Below are 19,611 nucleotides of genomic sequence, written 5' to 3'. Positions count from 1 at the left end.
AGTAGAATTATCTTGATTTCCTTATGAATGTGCATAATAATGCATGAGTTATCGAAATGGAAATAATATGTTGAAAAGTGGTGAAAAGTAAAATAATATGTTGAAAAGTGGTGAAAAGTAATGAATTCACTTCCAAAGTTTTTTTTTTGAAGAGCACCTTTCTAAAGTTTAAAAGTTGATTAAAGAGTAATGCGGCTAAGACCCTTGAATTATATGGAAATTAATGCCAATTCCAATTCTGTTTACGCCAATAATGATGGAGTTATTGTCAATTTGAGTGGTTCAAATGCTCCTAACAATGTAGGAAGTAAAGACAGTCACGCAGCCATATGACTTGTATGATTGCAAATAGTTGCTCAATAGACATTTTAATTTAGCTCCCAATTGAATCATAATTTATGATCGATTGTCTTTTTGTGTAAAATTTGATTGAGTCATAATAAAAATATTATACACTGCAGTAAAAGATGAGAGATAATTATCACAAAAATTATCTTAAAATGGTGGTACAAATGTCATCTCCAAACATTTTAATCATACGAGCATTGTCTCTATACGGGGAAACTGCCATGAAATTGCCTCTACTGATACTGACAAGCACTTTCATGACTTTAGATTTTTCAAAGTCTTTTAAGTCCACACACTGCATTTCATATTCCTCATCCTAGCTCAATTTTCTACAAAAACTGTTCTTTCATTTGAATCTGAATCTGAATACTAATATTCAACAAACCACACTCATTCACTCATTGCTTATCTCTATACGGGGAAACTGCCATGAAATTGCCTCTACTGATACTGACAAGCACTTTCATGACTTTAGATTCTTCAAAGTATTTTAAGTCCACACACTGCATTTCATATTCCTCATCCTAGCTCAATTTTCTACAAAAACTGTTCTTTCATTTGAATCTGAATCTGAATACTAATATTCAACAAACCACACTCATTCACTCATTGCTTTATCAGTATAGACTTAGGAAATTGCTCCATTATTACTGCAAGTGTGTCCCACATTCACACGACTCTATCTAGCCTAGATACTTCAAAATCCTTTTGTCTCCCACATTCATATTAATCACTATTTACAAGCGTACTCTACACTCTGCAATTCATATTCATCAAACTACACTCATTCACTCACCATGGCTTCCCTCACAGTCACAGATCGTTTCAAGTATGATGTTTTTCTTAGCTTTCGAGGTGAGGATACTCGTTATGGTTTCACCGGCAATCTCTGGAAAACTCTGGATGACAAGGGAGTCCGAACTTTCATCGATGACGGGGAGCTTCAAAAAGGGGATGATATCACACCATCACTTCTCAAAGCAATTGAAGACTCCAACATGGCCATAGTTGTCCTCTCTGAGAATTATGCTTATTCATCCTTTTGCTTACAAGAACTTTCTCATATCCTTGATTCCATCAACGATAGGGGTCGGTGTGTCCATCCGGTATTTTATAAGGTAGATCCTTCTGATGTACGGAAGTTGAGAAATAGTTATGGAAAAGCAATGGCTAGACATGAGGGTCGGTGTTGCTGGCCGGTATCCAACCCTAACGTGGATAAATGGAAGGCTTCTCTTCACGAAGTTGCTAATTTGTCCGGCTCTCATTACAAAGGGTATGTATATTCCTATCTTTTGATATTCATTTCATTTGTCAAGTAAAATGATTCAGATGAATTGAGTATAAGACTGATTAAAAAAATTTAGATAATTTTCTTTTGGTAGTGTCCGACCATGCATATATTATGATTATGCATTAACCTTACCAACTGAATTAAGTTGTCTTCTGGTCTAAAAAAAAGTAAATATAATCTTTACAACCTACACCAACTATTAGAATGAAAAAAATATTAGTTTTATTTGATTGTAAAGAGTAATTACTCAAAAAAAAAAAGTAAAGAGATTTTTTTTCTTACACAAAATAGTAAAGGGAATGTAACAAAAAAAATAGTAAAGGAAAAGGAAACGATAAGTAGCTAAACAATACATTTTTTATTAAAAAAATATACGATAATTATATCTCTCAATTCATTTTTCAAAACCTTAAATGATAAACAAAACAAATGACAATTTTAGTTATAATAAATAGACTTACGAGCACTTTTCACCCTCCATATTATATCATAATTGTGTTTTCAGCCTCTTATATTTTTGAGCATTTTGAACCCTTAAGAACTTTCCTTCTTTATGACTTTGTAGTCTCTCTCTCAATTTTCCTGCAAATATTGAAATATATTTTGTGGTGATATGATTTATTGATGTGACACTCAACTTATGATTTTTCTTAAAATTAAAAAACAAAACTAAAACAAAATGCCAAAATGTTTGGCACCCTAATTAAAAGTTTGATTCACTCTTGAGTGTACAAGCTGATTTTTGGCATTTTTTTAATTTAAAGAGAAGTCACAGATTATGAGTTGAGTGTTACGTCAATAAAATATGTTACATCAACGTAAATTTTGGGAGAGAAACTACCAAATTATGGGGAAAACATAAGCGGACAAAGTTCCTAAAAAAAGTGGGGGCTAAAAGCATACAATCGTGATAAGTGGAGTGCGAAAAACACAATTAAGCCTAATACATGATCAGTGTTAAAAACATAAACATATGCTCTTAAGTGACCTCTTTTCTCTTACTGGATAGGGATGAGTATGAACATGACTTTATTAAGAAGATTGTTGACCAAATCTTAAGAAATACAAAACCTATTGTCTTACATGCTGGTGATTACCTAGTTGGACTGGAGCACCAAAAACAATACTTGACTTCGCTTTTGAATATTGGGTCTGATGATACTATCCACATGGTCGGGATCCATGGGATCGGTGGAATAGGGAAAACTACCCTCGCTCTTGAAGTTTATAATTCGATCGTCCATCAATTTCAATGTTCCTGTTTTTTAGAAAAAGTCAGAGAAAATTTTGACAAAAATGGGTTGATATATTTGCAAAAGATCCTTCTATCGCAAATTGTTGGAGAGAGGAACATGGAGATAACAAGTGTTGGACAGGGAATTTCAATATTACAAAAAATTCTTCCACACAAAAAAGTTCTTTTACTTCTAGACGATGTTGACAAGGACGAGCAATTAAAGGCTATCGCTGGAAGTTCCGATTGGTTTGGTCTAAGGAGTAGAGTCATCATCACGACCCGAGACAAAAGGTTGCTAATAACATATCATGGTGTTGAAAAAATATACGAGGTGAAGGGATTGAACGATGAAGATGCTTTTAACTTGGTGGGATGGAAAGCTCTAAAAAACAACTACAGTTGTCACGACCCAAAAAAAAACAATCATCGTGACCGGCGCACGAACTAGATCATTCTAGCCCGGCAAGCCTATTAATCAAACTTAACAACTATAATAAATAAATAAAAATTCCAATTTTGAATTTCATTCCAAAAAAATATTCGCTGAAATTTCGACAGAGTTTCCTCTGTATTTTCAACATTTCCAAGATGTAAATCCTATTTTAAAAACCTGTTCTATCGGTCAGAATCTCCAAATAACATCTTTATTTTTATACTACTTGTACAACTCAAAATAAACATCCTAGATATTATATTAAATCATGCACCAATGGCTGAATTGTTGTTCATAATCTGCATAATATGAACAAACAAACAAACAATTCACTCATCAATGATTGAACAAGCACAACATGACTGATGTGTGACAACATACAAATACAACCTATGAAATGAGTAATGACAAACACAACAAACTTCAACCGAATAAAGAGGTACTTGGCAAACTAACATATTACGAGATTACATCATCATTTCAAATAGGAATGAAGAATTAAACATTTTGTAAGTAGGAACACAAACCTGATATAAAGTATGAGTCAATTCCCAACTATTGGTAAAATGCCCATAAAATATTTCTTTGTAGCTAACTCATTCTAAACATAATTTCCATGTTAATATGCGTATGCTATGTTAGTGTTCATGTTGGAGGGTCCTTAAAATTTTTCCTTGGTTCCATAATTGAGTATATTTTTATATTTTTCTTTCAATTATTAACATAATACTTCTTGACTTAACATTTCATATCATTAATTATACATTTCACTCGTTACTATGAGTTGTACCTCATAGGCTACATTATCTCTTCGTTGTAGCAAACGGAGTTTTCATATTCGTTACTATGACCCGTACGTCATAGGCTACATTATCTCTTCGTTGTAGCAAACGGAATATACCACATTATCTCTTCGTTGTGGCGAACGGAAATATACCACATTATCTCTTCGTTGTGGCGAACGGAAATATAAATATAATTACTATGAGTGCGTTACTCATAGGCTGCATTCTCTCTTCGTTGCAGCGAACGGATATAAATTTTAAAATACTATGAGCACTCAACTTATAGGCTGCATTATCTCTTCGTTGCAGCAAACGGAGTTTTTGCCTTAATATTCTCATATCTTCTTTCTTTCTTTCTTTCTTTCTTTTTCTATGAGCATGTTACTCATTTCAATTTTCTCCTCATTTCCATTTTTCTGCAATTTTCTATAATTCACTGTGAGCATATTACTCATAGGATGCATTTCAAATTTTCTTTCAATTCATTTCTATAAGTATATATACATCAATTTCGTTGTTAATTTCCCTCCAACATTTATACTAACATCAACATACTTCTTAACATAAAAGAGATTTTAGGATACATTAATAAGGCTATCTAATTCATAATCACACAACAACAATCTAATGGTAAAAGTCTCATTCCAAAGTGATGTATGAACATAAAGATATGACAGAAACATTACAACAGCAATAATGTATATTTTAATTCAGCAACTCAAACTTCTAACTCAATTTTCTCCGTCATAGAGTAACGAAATTAAGTTCTTCCAAAGCCAATTTCGTGTCAAATTTTGTCTATTTTCCAATGGTTCAATTCCCACTCAAAAAAACGATGCTTGTGCATGCATTTACGACAATTTTTCTGACAGCAGGTCTATACGAAATTAAATGGCACTACCATTAACTTTGATTTCCAATTCAGTCCAACAACAACAATATTACGAACACCTCCACATAGTGATCTCTAATTTCCCAAGTTTTTAGTTAACAATTCCCATTTAAAGCATAACACTAAATTCATCACTTTAAACAACAATTTCAACTCCATACAACCAAATTCAAACCTAAAGGAAGAAACTCACCTCATTTAGAAATTCCCTCTTGGGAGCTTGTGCTACAATTCAATCCCCAAGCCACTAGCCCAATTTCGGTTTCTTCCAAAAGTTCCTATATCACCAAAATAAGTTATTTCCCTAACCATCCACAACATATATCACATCCTTACATCATAATATTGAATGGTTCCAACAAAGAGTGGATTTGCCCAAATGTGGTGGGTGGTTCGGCCACCATATGGAAAGAGTAGGGGAAGGAATTTTTTTTTTTTTTTTTTTTTTTATGCTTACTCCTTCATGGTATCTCCAAAGACAATCTTACAAGTGAATTCACATGAATTGAAGTAAAAATGATGAATTGGACCAAGAAAAGAGAGAGGTCGGTTTTGGGAGTAATTAAATTGGAGGGAAGGTTTAATTTTGAAGCTTGCTTTCTACTTAAATCTCTACAAACAACTCCCTTGTAGCTTATTCATGATGATTCCATGAAAATTTAAGAGTTTTTGTTGGTTATGGTGGTAGGGAGAAGGAACCGAATTTTTTTGAGGAAGAAGGGAGAAGTAAATGTTCTAGAATGAAGAAGAAGAATGTGGAAAAAAAATGAGAGAAAAATTAGCCTTGGTCCACTAAAAAAAATCATGATTAACAATTTTACCATTTTGCCCTTAAAAGGGAAAAGACACAATTATCCTTTGCTAATTTGTAATCCTTTAATTCCTTAAGCCCGTTGGGATAATATGCGAGATACTTACCAAATATCGTCGATTTCTAAATAAATAATTAATCCTTTGAAAATTATTTCCGTTCTGACATGTAACTGATACGACAATTTATTTAAAATTACGCGGGATATTACAATCTACCCCCCTTAAAGAAATTTCGTCCTCGAAATTTTAGAAATTTAATTGCTAACAAGCATAAACAATTTCAACTTTAGATTCCAACATACGTCCACTACGAACTGATTCTTTCTGGCTGACTAATTTAAACTGTATAGGTACCAGCCACCACGCTTCCGCTGCGCCACTCTGATTTATTTCTTCACACCTTACATCATACTCCTTATACTGCGTCTTCTGTTAAGGTTTCATTCATCTCTCAGACATTTGTTCTAACTGTCATATACTAGTCTGGGTTGATCAGGCTCAGCTAGATATGACATTTGGAATAAATATCTGGAACCCAAAAGTCACACTACATCTTATTGAATTCCATTGACCCAAGGCACGATCTGAATCGACCAGCTCTGATACCAACTTTGTCACGACCCAAAAAAAAACAATCATCGTGACCGGCGCACGAACTAGATCATTCTAGCCCGGCAAGCCTATTAATCAAACTTAACAACTATAATAAATAAATAAAAATTCCAATTTTGAATTTCATTCCAAAAAAATATTCGCTGAAATTTCGACAGAGTTTCCTCTGTATTTTCAACATTTCCAAGATGTAAATCCTATTTTAAAAACCTGTTCTATCGGTCAGAATCTCCAAATAACATCTTTATTTTTATACTACTTGTACAACTCAAAATAAACATCCTAGATATTATATTAAATCATGCACCAATGGCTGAATTGTTGTTCATAATCTGCATAATATGAACAAACAAACAAACAATTCACTCATCAATGATTGAACAAGCACAACATGACTGATGTGTGACAACATACAAATACAACCTATGAAATGAGTAATGACAAACACAACAAACTTCAACCGAATAAAGAGGTACTTGGCAAACTAACATATTACGAGATTACATCATCATTTCAAATAGGAATGAAGAATTAAACATTTTGTAAGTAGGAACACAAACCTGATATAAAGTATGAGTCAATTCCCAACTATTGGTAAAATGCCCATAAAATATTTCTTTGTAGCTAACTCATTCTAAACATAATTTCCATGTTAATATGCGTATGCTATGTTAGTGTTCATGTTGGAGGGTCCTTAAAATTTTTCCTTGGTTCCATAATTGAGTATATTTTTATATTTTTCTTTCAATTATTAACATAATACTTCTTGACTTAACATTTCATATCATTAATTATACATTTCACTCGTTACTATGAGTTGTACCTCATAGGCTACATTATCTCTTCGTTGTAGCAAACGGAGTTTTCATATTCGTTACTATGACCCGTACGTCATAGGCTACATTATCTCTTCGTTGTAGCAAACGGAATATACCACATTATCTCTTCGTTGTGGCGAACGGAAATATACCACATTATCTCTTCGTTGTGGCGAACGGAAATATAAATATAATTACTATGAGTGCGTTACTCATAGGCTGCATTCTCTCTTCGTTGCAGCGAACGGATATAAATTTTAAAATACTATGAGCACTCAACTTATAGGCTGCATTATCTCTTCGTTGCAGCAAACGGAGTTTTTGCCTTAATATTCTCATATCTTCTTTCTTTCTTTCTTTCTTTCTTTTTCTATGAGCATGTTACTCATTTCAATTTTCTCCTCATTTCCATTTTTCTGCAATTTTCTATAATTCACTGTGAGCATATTACTCATAGGATGCATTTCAAATTTTCTTTCAATTCATTTCTATAAGTATATATACATCAATTTCGTTGTTAATTTCCCTCCAACATTTATACTAACATCAACATACTTCTTAACATAAAAGAGATTTTAGGATACATTAATAAGGCTATCTAATTCATAATCACACAACAACAATCTAATGGTAAAAGTCTCATTCCAAAGTGATGTATGAACATAAAGATATGACAGAAACATTACAACAGCAATAATGTATATTTTAATTCAGCAACTCAAACTTCTAACTCAATTTTCTCCGTCATAGAGTAACGAAATTAAGTTCTTCCAAAGCCAATTTCGTGTCAAATTTTGTCTATTTTCCAATGGTTCAATTCCCACTCAAAAAAACGATGCTTGTGCATGCATTTACGACAATTTTTCTGACAGCAGGTCTATACGAAATTAAATGGCACTACCATTAACTTTGATTTCCAATTCAGTCCAACAACAACAATATTACGAACACCTCCACATAGTGATCTCTAATTTCCCAAGTTTTTAGTTAACAATTCCCATTTAAAGCATAACACTAAATTCATCACTTTAAACAACAATTTCAACTCCATACAACCAAATTCAAACCTAAAGGAAGAAACTCACCTCATTTAGAAATTCCCTCTTGGGAGCTTGTGCTACAATTCAATCCCCAAGCCACTAGCCCAATTTCGGTTTCTTCCAAAAGTTCCTATATCACCAAAATAAGTTATTTCCCTAACCATCCACAACATATATCACATCCTTACATCATAATATTGAATGGTTCCAACAAAGAGTGGATTTGCCCAAATGTGGTGGGTGGTTCGGCCACCATATGGAAAGAGTAGGGGAAGGAATTTTTTTTTTTTTTTTTTTTTATGCTTACTCCTTCATGGTATCTCCAAAGACAATCTTACAAGTGAATTCACATGAATTGAAGTAAAAATGATGAATTGGACCAAGAAAAGAGAGAGGTCGGTTTTGGGAGTAATTAAATTGGAGGGAAGGTTTAATTTTGAAGCTTGCTTTCTACTTAAATCTCTACAAACAACTCCCTTGTAGCTTATTCATGATGATTCCATGAAAATTTAAGAGTTTTTGTTGGTTATGGTGGTAGGGAGAAGGAACCGAATTTTTTTGAGGAAGAAGGGAGAAGTAAATGTTCTAGAATGAAGAAGAAGAATGTGGAAAAAAAATGAGAGAAAAATTAGCCTTGGTCCACTAAAAAAAATCATGATTAACAATTTTACCATTTTGCCCTTAAAAGGGAAAAGACACAATTATCCTTTGCTAATTTGTAATCCTTTAATTCCTTAAGCCCGTTGGGATAATATGCGAGATACTTACCAAATATCGTCGATTTCTAAATAAATAATTAATCCTTTGAAAATTATTTCCGTTCTGACATGTAACTGATACGACAATTTATTTAAAATTACGCGGGATATTACAACAGTCCAATCTATAAAGATGTTTTATTAGAACAAAAGCATGGAATAGAATTGAATGTTGACGAATTGCGTAGGCTGAGAGATTTGAAGAATGACAAAGATTTTTCAGATTATGCGAATGTTTTAAAACGTGTCGTAGCATATGCTTCCGGCCTTCCACTTGCTTTAGAAATCATAGGTTCTCACCTTTTTAATAAGACAATAAAACAATGTAAAGATGCACTGGATCGTTATGAAAGGGTTCCTGATAAAAAGATCCAAAGGACACTAGCATTGAGCTTTGATGCTTTGGAGAAAGAAGACCAATTTGTTTTTCTAGACATTGCTTGTTGTCTCAAAGGATGTAATTTGACAAGAGTCGAAGAAATACTTCATGCTGATTATGGTGATAACATGAAACACCACATTAATGTGTTAGCGGAAAAATCTCATATAAAAATAAGTAAGTTTGGTGTTTTGACATTACATGATTTGATAGAGGATATGGGAAAAGAAATTGTTAGACAAGAATCACCTCAAGATCCTGGAGAACGCACTAGGTTATGGGCCTATGAAGATCTAAAGAAAGTTTTTAAGGAAGATACGGTGAGTCATAATGATATGGATGGTTTGACTTTTCATCTTTTAACTTTCATTAATGTTACTTATACTCATGTCACCCTTGTGGCCTTATGAATTATTAATTGTCACCATATCTATCATAATTTTTTTTTTTTTTTATCTTTACACGAGTATAATTTATATGTATCGTCAATGTAATTTTTTTTCCACATATATTTAATGATGTGTGACTACATTGGTTAATGAATTAAAAACTGATGAATGATTTAACACAAAGTTTAATGGTGTTAGATCAACGGTCGAAAACAACTTTGCATATACAACTAATCATAACATTTAGAATTGCCACATCAATCAATAATGTGACAATCTGAATGTTTTAATTGATTGTATGTACAAAGTTGTTTTGGATTGTCGACCCTCTACCATCAAGCTCTTTAACATATTTCATTAATTGATGTGATGATGCATAATTGAATACATGTGTAAATCTTTTTAACATTATCTTTGTTTAAAACTTAAAATTTGATAATACTCGATGTGAACGGGCCGATTGCATAAAAAATATATTTAAATACATGGTATAAAGTTCTACAATATATTGGGTTGATCTGTCCTTTTTTGTTTATAGGGAACAAGTAAAATTGAAATCATACTTTTCCAATTGGACCGTTCGATTGAAGAAAAATCAGAAGATTGGGATGGAAAAGCTTTCAAGAAGATGAAAAATCTCAAAACACTAATTTTTAGTAGTCCTGTTTGTTTTTCTGAAACTTTTGAACATATTCCAAATAGTATACGAGTCCATTCGAATATCATCGCAATTATCGCAGTTATCGCTATCGTGCATCAAATCCATTCGAGTGCGACAACTTTCTCACAAAGGCAAGTGTAACCTATTCATATCTCTTTTCCTATATTAATAAATCCGGTTTGATATTATTCATTAATTTCTTATTTATTTTCATTTTCTTTTTGCAGAAGTTTGAGAATATGAGAGTTTTAAATTATGATTACGATACACTATTAACAAGAATACCTGATATCTCTAATCTCCCAAATTTAGAACAATTTTCAATTCAAGGTTGTCCTAGTTTAATTACAATTGATGAATCTGTTGGCTTTTTGAGTAAACTTAAAATCTTGAGATTTATACGTTGCAAAAACCTCCAGAGTGTTCCACCACTCAATTCAGCTTCACTGGTAGAACTCAATCTTTCACACTGTCGTAGTCTAGAAAGTTTTCCTCCCGTGGTGAGTGGATTTCTTGGAGAACTTAAAATCTTGAGGGTTATAGGTTGCAACAAAATCAGACTTATTCCATCTCTCGTGTTACCTTCTCTAGAAGAACTCAATCTTTCAGGTTGTACTAATCTTGAGGGTTTTTCACATATGGTAGATGAGTTTGGTGATAAGCTTAAAACCATGAGTGTTAGAGGTTGCCACAATCTCATGAGTATTCCACCTCTCAAGTTGGATTCACTAGAAACACTTGATCTTTCAGATTGTTATAAGCTCGAGAGTTTTCCAAGTGTGGTGGACAGGTTTCTTGGAAAACTTAAAACCCTGCTTGTTAGAAATTGTCACAATCTCAGAAGTATTCCACCTCTCAAGTTGGATTCATTAGAAACACTAGTACTTTCAGATTGTCATAGTCTTGAGAGTTTTCCACTTGTGGTGAGTGGATTTCTTGGAGAACTTAAAATCTTGAGGGTTATAGCTTGCAGTAAAATCAGACTTATTCCATCTCTCGTGTTACCTTCTCTAGAAGAACTCGATCTTTCCTATTGTACTAATCTCGAGAGTTTACTACCTCTGGTAGATGGGTTTGGTGATAAGCTTAAAACCATGAGTGTTAGAGGTTACGACAATCTCATGAGTATTCCACCTCTCAAGTTGGATTCACTAGAAACACTTGATCTTTCAGATTGTTATAAGCTCGAGAGTTTTCCAAGTGTGGTGGACAGGTTTCTTGGAAAACTTAAAACCCTGCTTGTTAGAAATTGTCACAATCTCAGAAGTATTCCACCACTCAAGTTGGATTCATTAGAAACACTAGTACTTTCAGATTGTCATAGTCTTGAGAGTTTTCCACTTGTGGTGGATGAGTATCTTGGAAAACTTAAAACCATGCTTGTTACAAACTGTCTCAACCTCGGGAGTATTCCACCTCTCAAGTTGGATTCATTAGAAACACTAGAACTTTCAGGTTGTGATACTCTTAAGAGTTTTCCACTGGTGGTCAACACGTTTCTTGGAAAACTTAAAACCATGCTTGTTAAAAATTGTCGCAATCTCAGAAGAATTCCACCTCTGAATTTGGATTCACTAGAAACATTAGAACTTTCGGATTGTCATAGTCTTGAGAGTTTTCCACTTGTGGTGGACGAGTATCTTGGAAAACTTAAAACCTTGGTTGTTACAAAATGTCGAAGTCTCAGGAGTATTCCACCTCTCAAGTTGGATTCACTAGAAACACTAGAACTTTCATGTTGTGATACTCTTGATAGTTTTCCACTTGTGGTGGACACATTTCTTGCAAAACTTAAAACCCTGAAAGTTAAAAGTTGTTGCAATATCAGAATTATACCACCTCTCAAGTTGGATTCACTAGAAACACTGGAACTTTCGGATTGTCATAGTCTTGAGAGTTTTCCACTTGTGGTGGACGAGTATCTTGGAAAACTTAAAACCCTGGTTGTTACAAAATGTCGCAGTCTCACGAGTATTCCACCTCTCAAGTTGGATTCACTAGAAACACTAGAACTTTCATGTTGTGATACTCTTGATAGTTTTCCACTTGTGGTGGACACGTTTCTTGCAAAACTTAAAACCCTGAAAGTTAAAAGTTGTTGCAATATCAGAATTATACCACCTCTCAAGTTGGATTCACTAGAAACACTGGAACTTTCGGATTGTCATAGTCTTGAGAGTTTTCCACTTGTGGTGGACGAGTATCTTGGAAAACTTAAAACCGTGGTTGTTACAAAATGTCGCAGTCTCAGGAGTATTCCACCTCTCAAGTTGGATTCACTAGAAAAGCTAGAACTTTCATGTTGTGATACTCTTGATAGTTTTCCACTTGTGGTTGCAAAACTTAAAACCCTGAAAGTTAAAAGTTGTTGCAATATCAGAATTATACCACCTCTCAAGTTGGATTCACTAGAAACACTGGAACTTTCGGATTGTCATAGTCTTGAGAGTTTTCCACTTGTGGTGGACAAGTATCTTGGAAAACTTAAAACCGTGGTTGTTACAAAATGTCGCAGTCTCAGGAGTATTCCACCTCTCAAGTTGGATTCACTAGAAAAACTAGAACTTTCATGTTGTGATACTCTTGATAGTTTTCCACTTGTGGTTGCAAAACTTAAAACCCTGAAAGTTAAAAGTTGTTGCAATATCAGAATTATACCACCTCTCAAGTTGGATTCACTAGAAACACTGGAACTTTCGGATTGTCATAGTCTTGAGAGTTTTCCACTTGTGGTGGACGAGTATCTTCGAAAACTTAAAACCATGCTTGTTACAAGCTGTGTCAGCCTCAAGAGTATTCCACCTCTCAAGTTGGATTCACTAGAAACACTAGAACTTTCAGAATGTCATAATCTTGAGAGTTTTCCACTTGTGGTGGACGAGTATCTTGGAAAACTTGAAACCATGCTTGTTACAAACTGTTTCAGTCTCAGGAGTATTCCACCTCTCAAGTTGAATTCACTAGAAACACTTGATCTTTCATGTTGTTATAGTCTTGAGAATTTTCCACTTGTGGTTGACGGGTTTCTTGGAAAACTTAAAACCATGCTTGTCAAAAATTGTCACAATCTCAGAAGTATTCCACCTCTTAAGTTGGATTCTTTAGAAAATCTTGACCTTTCAAATTGTATTACTCTTGAGAGTTTTCCAAGTGTGGTGGATGGGTTGTTGGATAAACTCAAATTCTTGAGTATTAAATGCTGCGTCATGCTTAGGAGTATTCCACCGCTCAGGTTGACTTCATTGGAATGGTTCGATCTTTCATATTGTCCGATTTTAGAGAGTTTCCCAGAAATATTGGGAGAGGTTAGAAATTTAACGAACCTTTATTTGGATAATACTCCCATAAAAGAATTGCCATTTCCATTTCAAAATTTTACTCCACTTCCGGCATCTAATCCATGTAACTGTAGAATTGTTGATTTACCATATACTAGAGTTGTTGCAATGTCAAAAGTGGATGAATTTACCATCGAGGATGAAAAAGAAGTGAGCGCAACGCAATCTTCACAAGGAGGATATATTTGTCTCAGGAACTGCAAACTTTCAGATGAATATTTGTCAACAAGTATCATGTTGTTTGCTAATGTGAAAGAATTACACCTAACTAAAAATCGATTCACAGTTCTTCCTAAATCTGTCGAAAAATGTCATACTTTAAAGAGGCTTGTCTTGGATGATTGTGAGGAACTTCAAGAAATTAAAGGCATTCCACCATCCTTAAGAATGTTATCTGCACTAAACTGCACATCGTTGACTTCGTCGTGCAAAAGCAAATTACTAAATCAGGTTATGATTTATTTTGTTTTTATTTGTAATGTATATTATATTCTTCTTGATATAGTTACACTTACATTAGTTATTTATGACCAACAGGAATTACATGAGGCTGGAGACACTTGGTTCCGTTTGCCACGGGCAAAAATTCCAGAGTGGTTTGACCACCAATGCTCGGCTGGATTGTCAATTTCTTTCTGGTTTCGTAACAAGTTTCCTGCCATAGCTCTCTGTGTTGTTTCTCCATTAACATGGGATGGTTCTCAACGTTGTGTTGTAAGAGTAATCATCAACGACAGTACATTTTTCTATACAGATGGTTCGAAGATGGGTACGAAATCACAGCCGAATACATATCATTTGCATCTTTTTCATATGAAAATGGAAAACTTTGATGATAATATGGACAAAGTACTTTTCGAAAATTCATGGAAACATGCAAGGGTTGATTTTGGATTACCATTCCAGAAAAGTGGAATCCATGTATTGAAAGAGAAAAGTAACATGAAGGATATTCGATTCACCAACCCAGAGAATGATGCTAAGATTGTGTTACACTCAGGATGTTGAAGTAAGTATATCATTCATTGTGTTTCATGATTTTATGATAGATTCTTTTATGTATTCACAAAATCACAATTATAGGCTGAACTATCCATGTTTTAATGATAAGTTGCAGGAAGCTTTGATTCCGCTTTATCGAAGAGCTCGCTTTATTTCCCTTATTTTTTTGGAGTATGTGATGAATCAGTGAAAGATGGTTCAGATTTCAAGTGTGAGAAGAAGATTCTCCACACAGTTGATAAGTTAATTGCATGTCCAACTCTAGAGAAGAAGACCTGACCATTATATACCCATCAATTTCAAAAACCCAGCTTCCAGAAAAGTATGAACCCTAATTAAATTTAATACTTTTTCAACTTTTTATAGGATTTTTTTTTTGTTTTTGAATGTTTTGTAGAAAAAAGAAGTAATTTTTGTATTTTTTTTCTTAATACAGGTACAGAACTATTGCTGATTTGTTTAGTGATATGAGTTGTTCCATTAGATTGTTGCATCTGGGTAGAAAGTCTCCAACTTTTCAAATTATTTGCAACAAAGTTGAAGTTCCTGCTAAGAGGTGAGTTTTTTGTTTTGTTATGTCAAATTTCCCCAAATTAATTAATGGATGATACACAGACAAGGGCACAACACTGCCACTGTCATGTCAATATGGTAATAATCCGAGAAAATGAATTAATTGAATGTAATCACATGTGTCCGTGTAAGACACCGAAACATGTTGACATTGGACACGCCATAAGAGTCGTCAGTGATGTAGAGGAATGTGTGTAAGTGCACCATATGCAAGAAAATTTTAGACTTAGTCATGTCAATATGGATTGTGTTGGCTGACTTTTTTTTACTACTACCGTGGCCATTTTGTGAAAGATGGGGGCACCATGACATTTTGTGGTGAATATGGCTGCTTTAAATGATGTTTTTTGAATTTCAGCAATCAATGATACTCTTTAGTGTATATTTGGATTCATGGTGAGTTTGACAGAATGACGGCGTGCCACCGTGATTTTGCTAAACTACGCTTGGAGCTTCTACAAAACCATGGTGCCACCTTCATTTTAGCAAACTTACCATGATACCAAATATGCACTTGGACTATAGGGGGTACATTTCCTTTTATTGATAGATTAAGGAAGGGATTGTAGTTGTGTTTTTTGGAATAATAGTATTGTGTTTTATTTTCAGAAACTTCTCTTATGCTCATCTAGCGCAGATGAAATATATAGTCCCTGAAGATATATATAATTTGAGTGGTTGTTGATAAAAACTTGTGTACGAAGTTGGATTTGAAGATCACCTATAGCTATTTGAAAAGGTAACATATTTTTTATTTATTTAAGGGCATTGCTCTTGTTAATTGTGTTATCTGTATTTGACTGAGCAATTCAGCTATCTAAACAGTGGCATACGGGACTTATCCGGTCTTTAGGTTTGATTTGGATTGTTATTTTAGATGTTCATTGGCTGTGTCTGAGTTATACATCTGACAAGGTCCAATGCAATCAATGTAATACTGTAATTTTTTAGATTTTCATTCTCTGCATAGTATTCTATGCTGTGATTTGGGATTCCATATTGTAGGTTGATGTAAGCATGTTATACTCGGTTGAAAATGCATTGATGATAATAAGAAAGTATTATATGAGATTTAGTTGAAAATGGGTTGATGATTATGAGAAAGTATATCAGATTTTGTGGCTACTGGTTAGGCTTACTTTTTGTAACTGCTTTTCGTTGGGTCCGACTCCGCTATATTTATTTTTGTTCTTCTTCCTTAAGTAGACAAATTTAAAAGTTTGACTTGTGCAAAAGAATTGATTTCATTATTTTATTTTTTGTTTTTCATTGTGGATAAGGTTACTCATTTTGTTGCTTTTTGATTTTCATTTCTTGTTCTTTTGCTTTTTATTCCAGAGGCCACACTAGCAAAGATGCATTGATGACAAATTTCAAAGATGGACCTGTAAATTTGTCAACAGAACTTTCATCAACTTCCAATGAAATTGAATTGTCGCTGAATAGCTTACAGTTGAATCCATCTTTTAAAAGACACTTTTCTCAGAAGAATGTGTCTAAGGAGACTGCGCACGTTCAGAGTTTTTCATCCCATGAATCTGACTGCCTTGGTAACCAAGAAAGTGAAAGCACATGGCAGAAAGAATGCAGAAAGAGGCAAACAGAAGGAAACGTTATAGGTGTGTTTTCAACTAAATGTTGTTATCCAATCCACCAGTACATAAGATCTCCCCTCCACATTCTGGATACGCCTTAAGAGGTGTCAGTGCTATACAGGTTTGAAAATTGTCTCTTGTATGGATAGTTTGTCGACACACACACACACCTGCATAGTCAACACCTGAGAGATTGTTGTTCGGTTCTTATGTTAAGCCTCAGAAAATGACTGCCCAAAAGTCTGGTGTTTTAAGCCTCAAAAAAGATTGCTCAACTTTACAGTCACAGAACGCAATGATGATTTAGTTGAAAATGGATATTCTGAGGACTGCAAATCCTTCATCATTGGTGGGTCTGGTTAATGTGATTGACTCTATATTTGGTATGTTCTAATTCTATTTTATTATAATTCACTCGATTTCTTAGTAATAAACATTCTGGCTAACTAATCCTGTCCTCTCAATAGGAGAAGCTGAAGAACAGATTGAGATTTTGGAAAAGATTGTGCCAGACTGGCTTTGCAAGAAGTTGGTTGTTTCTGGAGACACTATGTACTGGTGGGTCTTTTTCTTCACTGATAAACCTTTGTTCTTTTAGAGTATCAGTCTTTTAGGGACGTGAAAAATTCGAGTCAGAATTCTGAATTTATGCTTGTTATTTATTATGGAATAGCAGAACCTAGCAGTTTGGTAGAATATCAGAACTTTTGATGGCCTTATTTAGTGATTTGTGACCCAAAATCCTCTGGCATTTACTTAAAAGTAGTTATTTATTAATTTTTTTGATGAAGTTCTTATTCTTCTAGTTTCTATAACATGTTATATTTGCAGCATCAAGAATGTGTCAGATTTGGACTCAGTTCGATCAATACTTCTCAGCCATGTGACCAAAGAAGGCGAGTGTTAATTGCATTGTTGCAAATGATTGTGTTGTAATGTTTGCATAGAAAGTGAATTGTTTTGTGTAAGAAAAGTAAACATAGAGGGGGTGGAGATTAGAACACCATACACACAGAGGGGGTGTGAAAACCTATCCCTCGTTATATGGTGGAAGGATATTAACTCGTTGTACTGGAGAGTAGCGGTGTTGCACGTGGATGGTTATTAAACTCAATATCAAATTGGTCGAAACAGAGGGGAAACATATTTCTGGTACGATAGTTGGATTGATGGCGGTTAATTGGCTTCAAGAGTTAGTCGGCTTTCATCAGTTTCTAATATTTGAAATGCATATGTGGAGGAGATGGGGGAGTGGATTGAGGGGAAGTGGGCGGGTCATGGAGGAGGGAGTTATTTCAGTGAGAGATGAACATGTTCACTGAGTTTAAGGTGGCTTTAGCAAACATGGCTGTGAATCAAGGTGTTAGGGATAGATGGATATGGAAGCATGATAATGGAGGAACATATTATGCAAGTTATGCTTATTCGGTAATCATAAATGACGGCCTTCTGTGTAGAAATCCTTTCTTTTCAAAAACTTGCTACAAGTTGGTCCCGTTGAAGGTGTATTGTTTTGTTTGCGATTGGTGTTGAATAAAATGCCGATGAAGGAAAACCTCGTTGATCTAATATTTCTACATCTTTCAAAGAGGAGGTGTGCAGTGGAGGCAGCTACACATTTGTTCTTTAAATGCCCCGGGTTTGTGCACGTCTGGTGGTTATGTCTTCATTGGTTGAAAATTACATCGGTTATGCATAATGACTGTCGGATCTATAAGAAGTGGGTCTCTTTCTGTTTACAGTTGATTAGTTAATTTGAACAATTCTAGCTTGTTGGATAATATCAAAGAGTTGGTCTTGATGGAGAAAAATAATGAGCTAGAAGAACAAATCATTTCCATTGAAGCTGACATATTTGCTTTTGAATTTATGTAAATTTTAGTTCTTATATTCCTATAAGTTTTTATATTTAAATTTAGAAACAAAAAATTGTTGTTTTAATGAAAAGTTTATACAGATAAATGTCCAACTAAGATTGTGTTATGATCAAAATGGAAGGAAAGCCATGTCATCAAAGTGAGGTCATTAAAATTGTTAGAGAGATAGGACATGTGTCACTTGATCCAATAATTAAGGGAATAAAAATAACAAGAAAATATTCTCTTAATCTTCTATAAAAAGGACCAATGATTGGAAGCAAAGGCATGAAGAAAAATGATGAAAGTCTCTCCTCTCTCCTTTTGGTACTCTCTAGTAGAGTAATTTCTTCTATCTTTTCCTTTCTCCTTTATGTACTTTTTTTTTTTGAGAGATTTCTCCTTTATGTACTAAGAACATCAATTTTAATTGTGTTCTAATCTATCAATGTTACATTTGAATTAATAATCAATTGCAATTATCCATTTTATTTCACTCTCAATTTTGAGAACCATTACAGATTGGTATTTACTTTTCGAGTTCTCTTTAGTTTTTTTTTTTTATATTTAGTTTCAGAGTTCTCTTTAGTTAATAATTATGGTATAGGTTTAAATTACAATTTGAAAAAAACTGTGTTGGTAAAGGCAGAATTGTATTGAAAATTTCAAAGTGCTTTTGTACCGGGACGATTAATCACTGATAATGCTTTACTAGCTTTTGAATTAATCTTTTCATTACATGAGGAAAAAAAAAAAAGGTAAGAAGGGGTATGTGGCACTAAAGTTGG

General features: G+C 34.0%; 1 protein-coding gene and 1 long non-coding RNA gene across 2 annotated transcripts; one reads left to right on the top strand and one right to left on the bottom strand.

Annotated features, from left to right (window-relative positions):
• The first annotated feature begins 575 nt into the window (after nucleotides 1-575).
• LOC146917705 (uncharacterized) lies at nucleotides 576-18,914 on the top strand. The gene is made up of 12 exons (XM_085719535.1): nucleotides 576-1,624; nucleotides 2,652-3,274; nucleotides 9,146-9,729; nucleotides 10,337-10,594; nucleotides 10,675-14,247; nucleotides 14,335-14,806; nucleotides 14,909-15,121; nucleotides 15,236-15,355; nucleotides 15,982-16,111; nucleotides 16,711-17,350; nucleotides 17,435-17,525; nucleotides 17,799-18,914. Exons 1-6 carry the CDS (start codon nucleotides 1,146-1,148, stop codon nucleotides 14,803-14,805), a joined length of 5,988 nt encoding a protein of 1,995 aa, XP_085575661.1. The 5' UTR covers nucleotides 576-1,145; the 3' UTR covers nucleotide 14,806; nucleotides 14,909-15,121; nucleotides 15,236-15,355; nucleotides 15,982-16,111; nucleotides 16,711-17,350; nucleotides 17,435-17,525; nucleotides 17,799-18,914.
• On the bottom strand, nucleotides 3,374-9,139 carry LOC146917706 (uncharacterized). Its single transcript, XR_015015832.1, has 2 exons — nucleotides 5,183-9,139; nucleotides 3,374-3,611 (listed from the first exon to the last, which is right to left on the bottom strand). It is a non-coding gene; the product is annotated as an uncharacterized LOC146917706 (long non-coding RNA).
• Nucleotides 18,915-19,611: the final 697 nt, after the last annotated feature.

Source organism: Medicago sativa, chromosome 6 (genome assembly GCF_051527215.1).
Source record: "Medicago sativa cultivar Bolivia chromosome 6, Bolivia_mono, whole genome shotgun sequence".
Taxonomy (NCBI): Eukaryota; Viridiplantae; Streptophyta; class Magnoliopsida; order Fabales; family Fabaceae; genus Medicago; species Medicago sativa.
Note: the sequence above shows the minus strand (reverse complement) of the source record. Positions and strands in the feature narration are given on the sequence as shown.

Coding starts and splice junctions, on each gene's coding strand:
- LOC146917705 (XM_085719535.1), top strand. CDS start 1,146: ATGGCTTCCCTCACAGTCACAGATCGTTTCAAGTATGATGTTTTTCTT. Junction 1,625..2,651: donor TCCGGCTCTCATTACAAAGG/GTATGTATATTC, acceptor CTTACTGGATAG/GGATGAGTATGAACATGACT. Junction 10,595..10,674: donor CAACTTTCTCACAAAGGCAA/GTGTAACCTATT, acceptor TTTATTTTCATT/TTCTTTTTGCAGAAGTTTGA.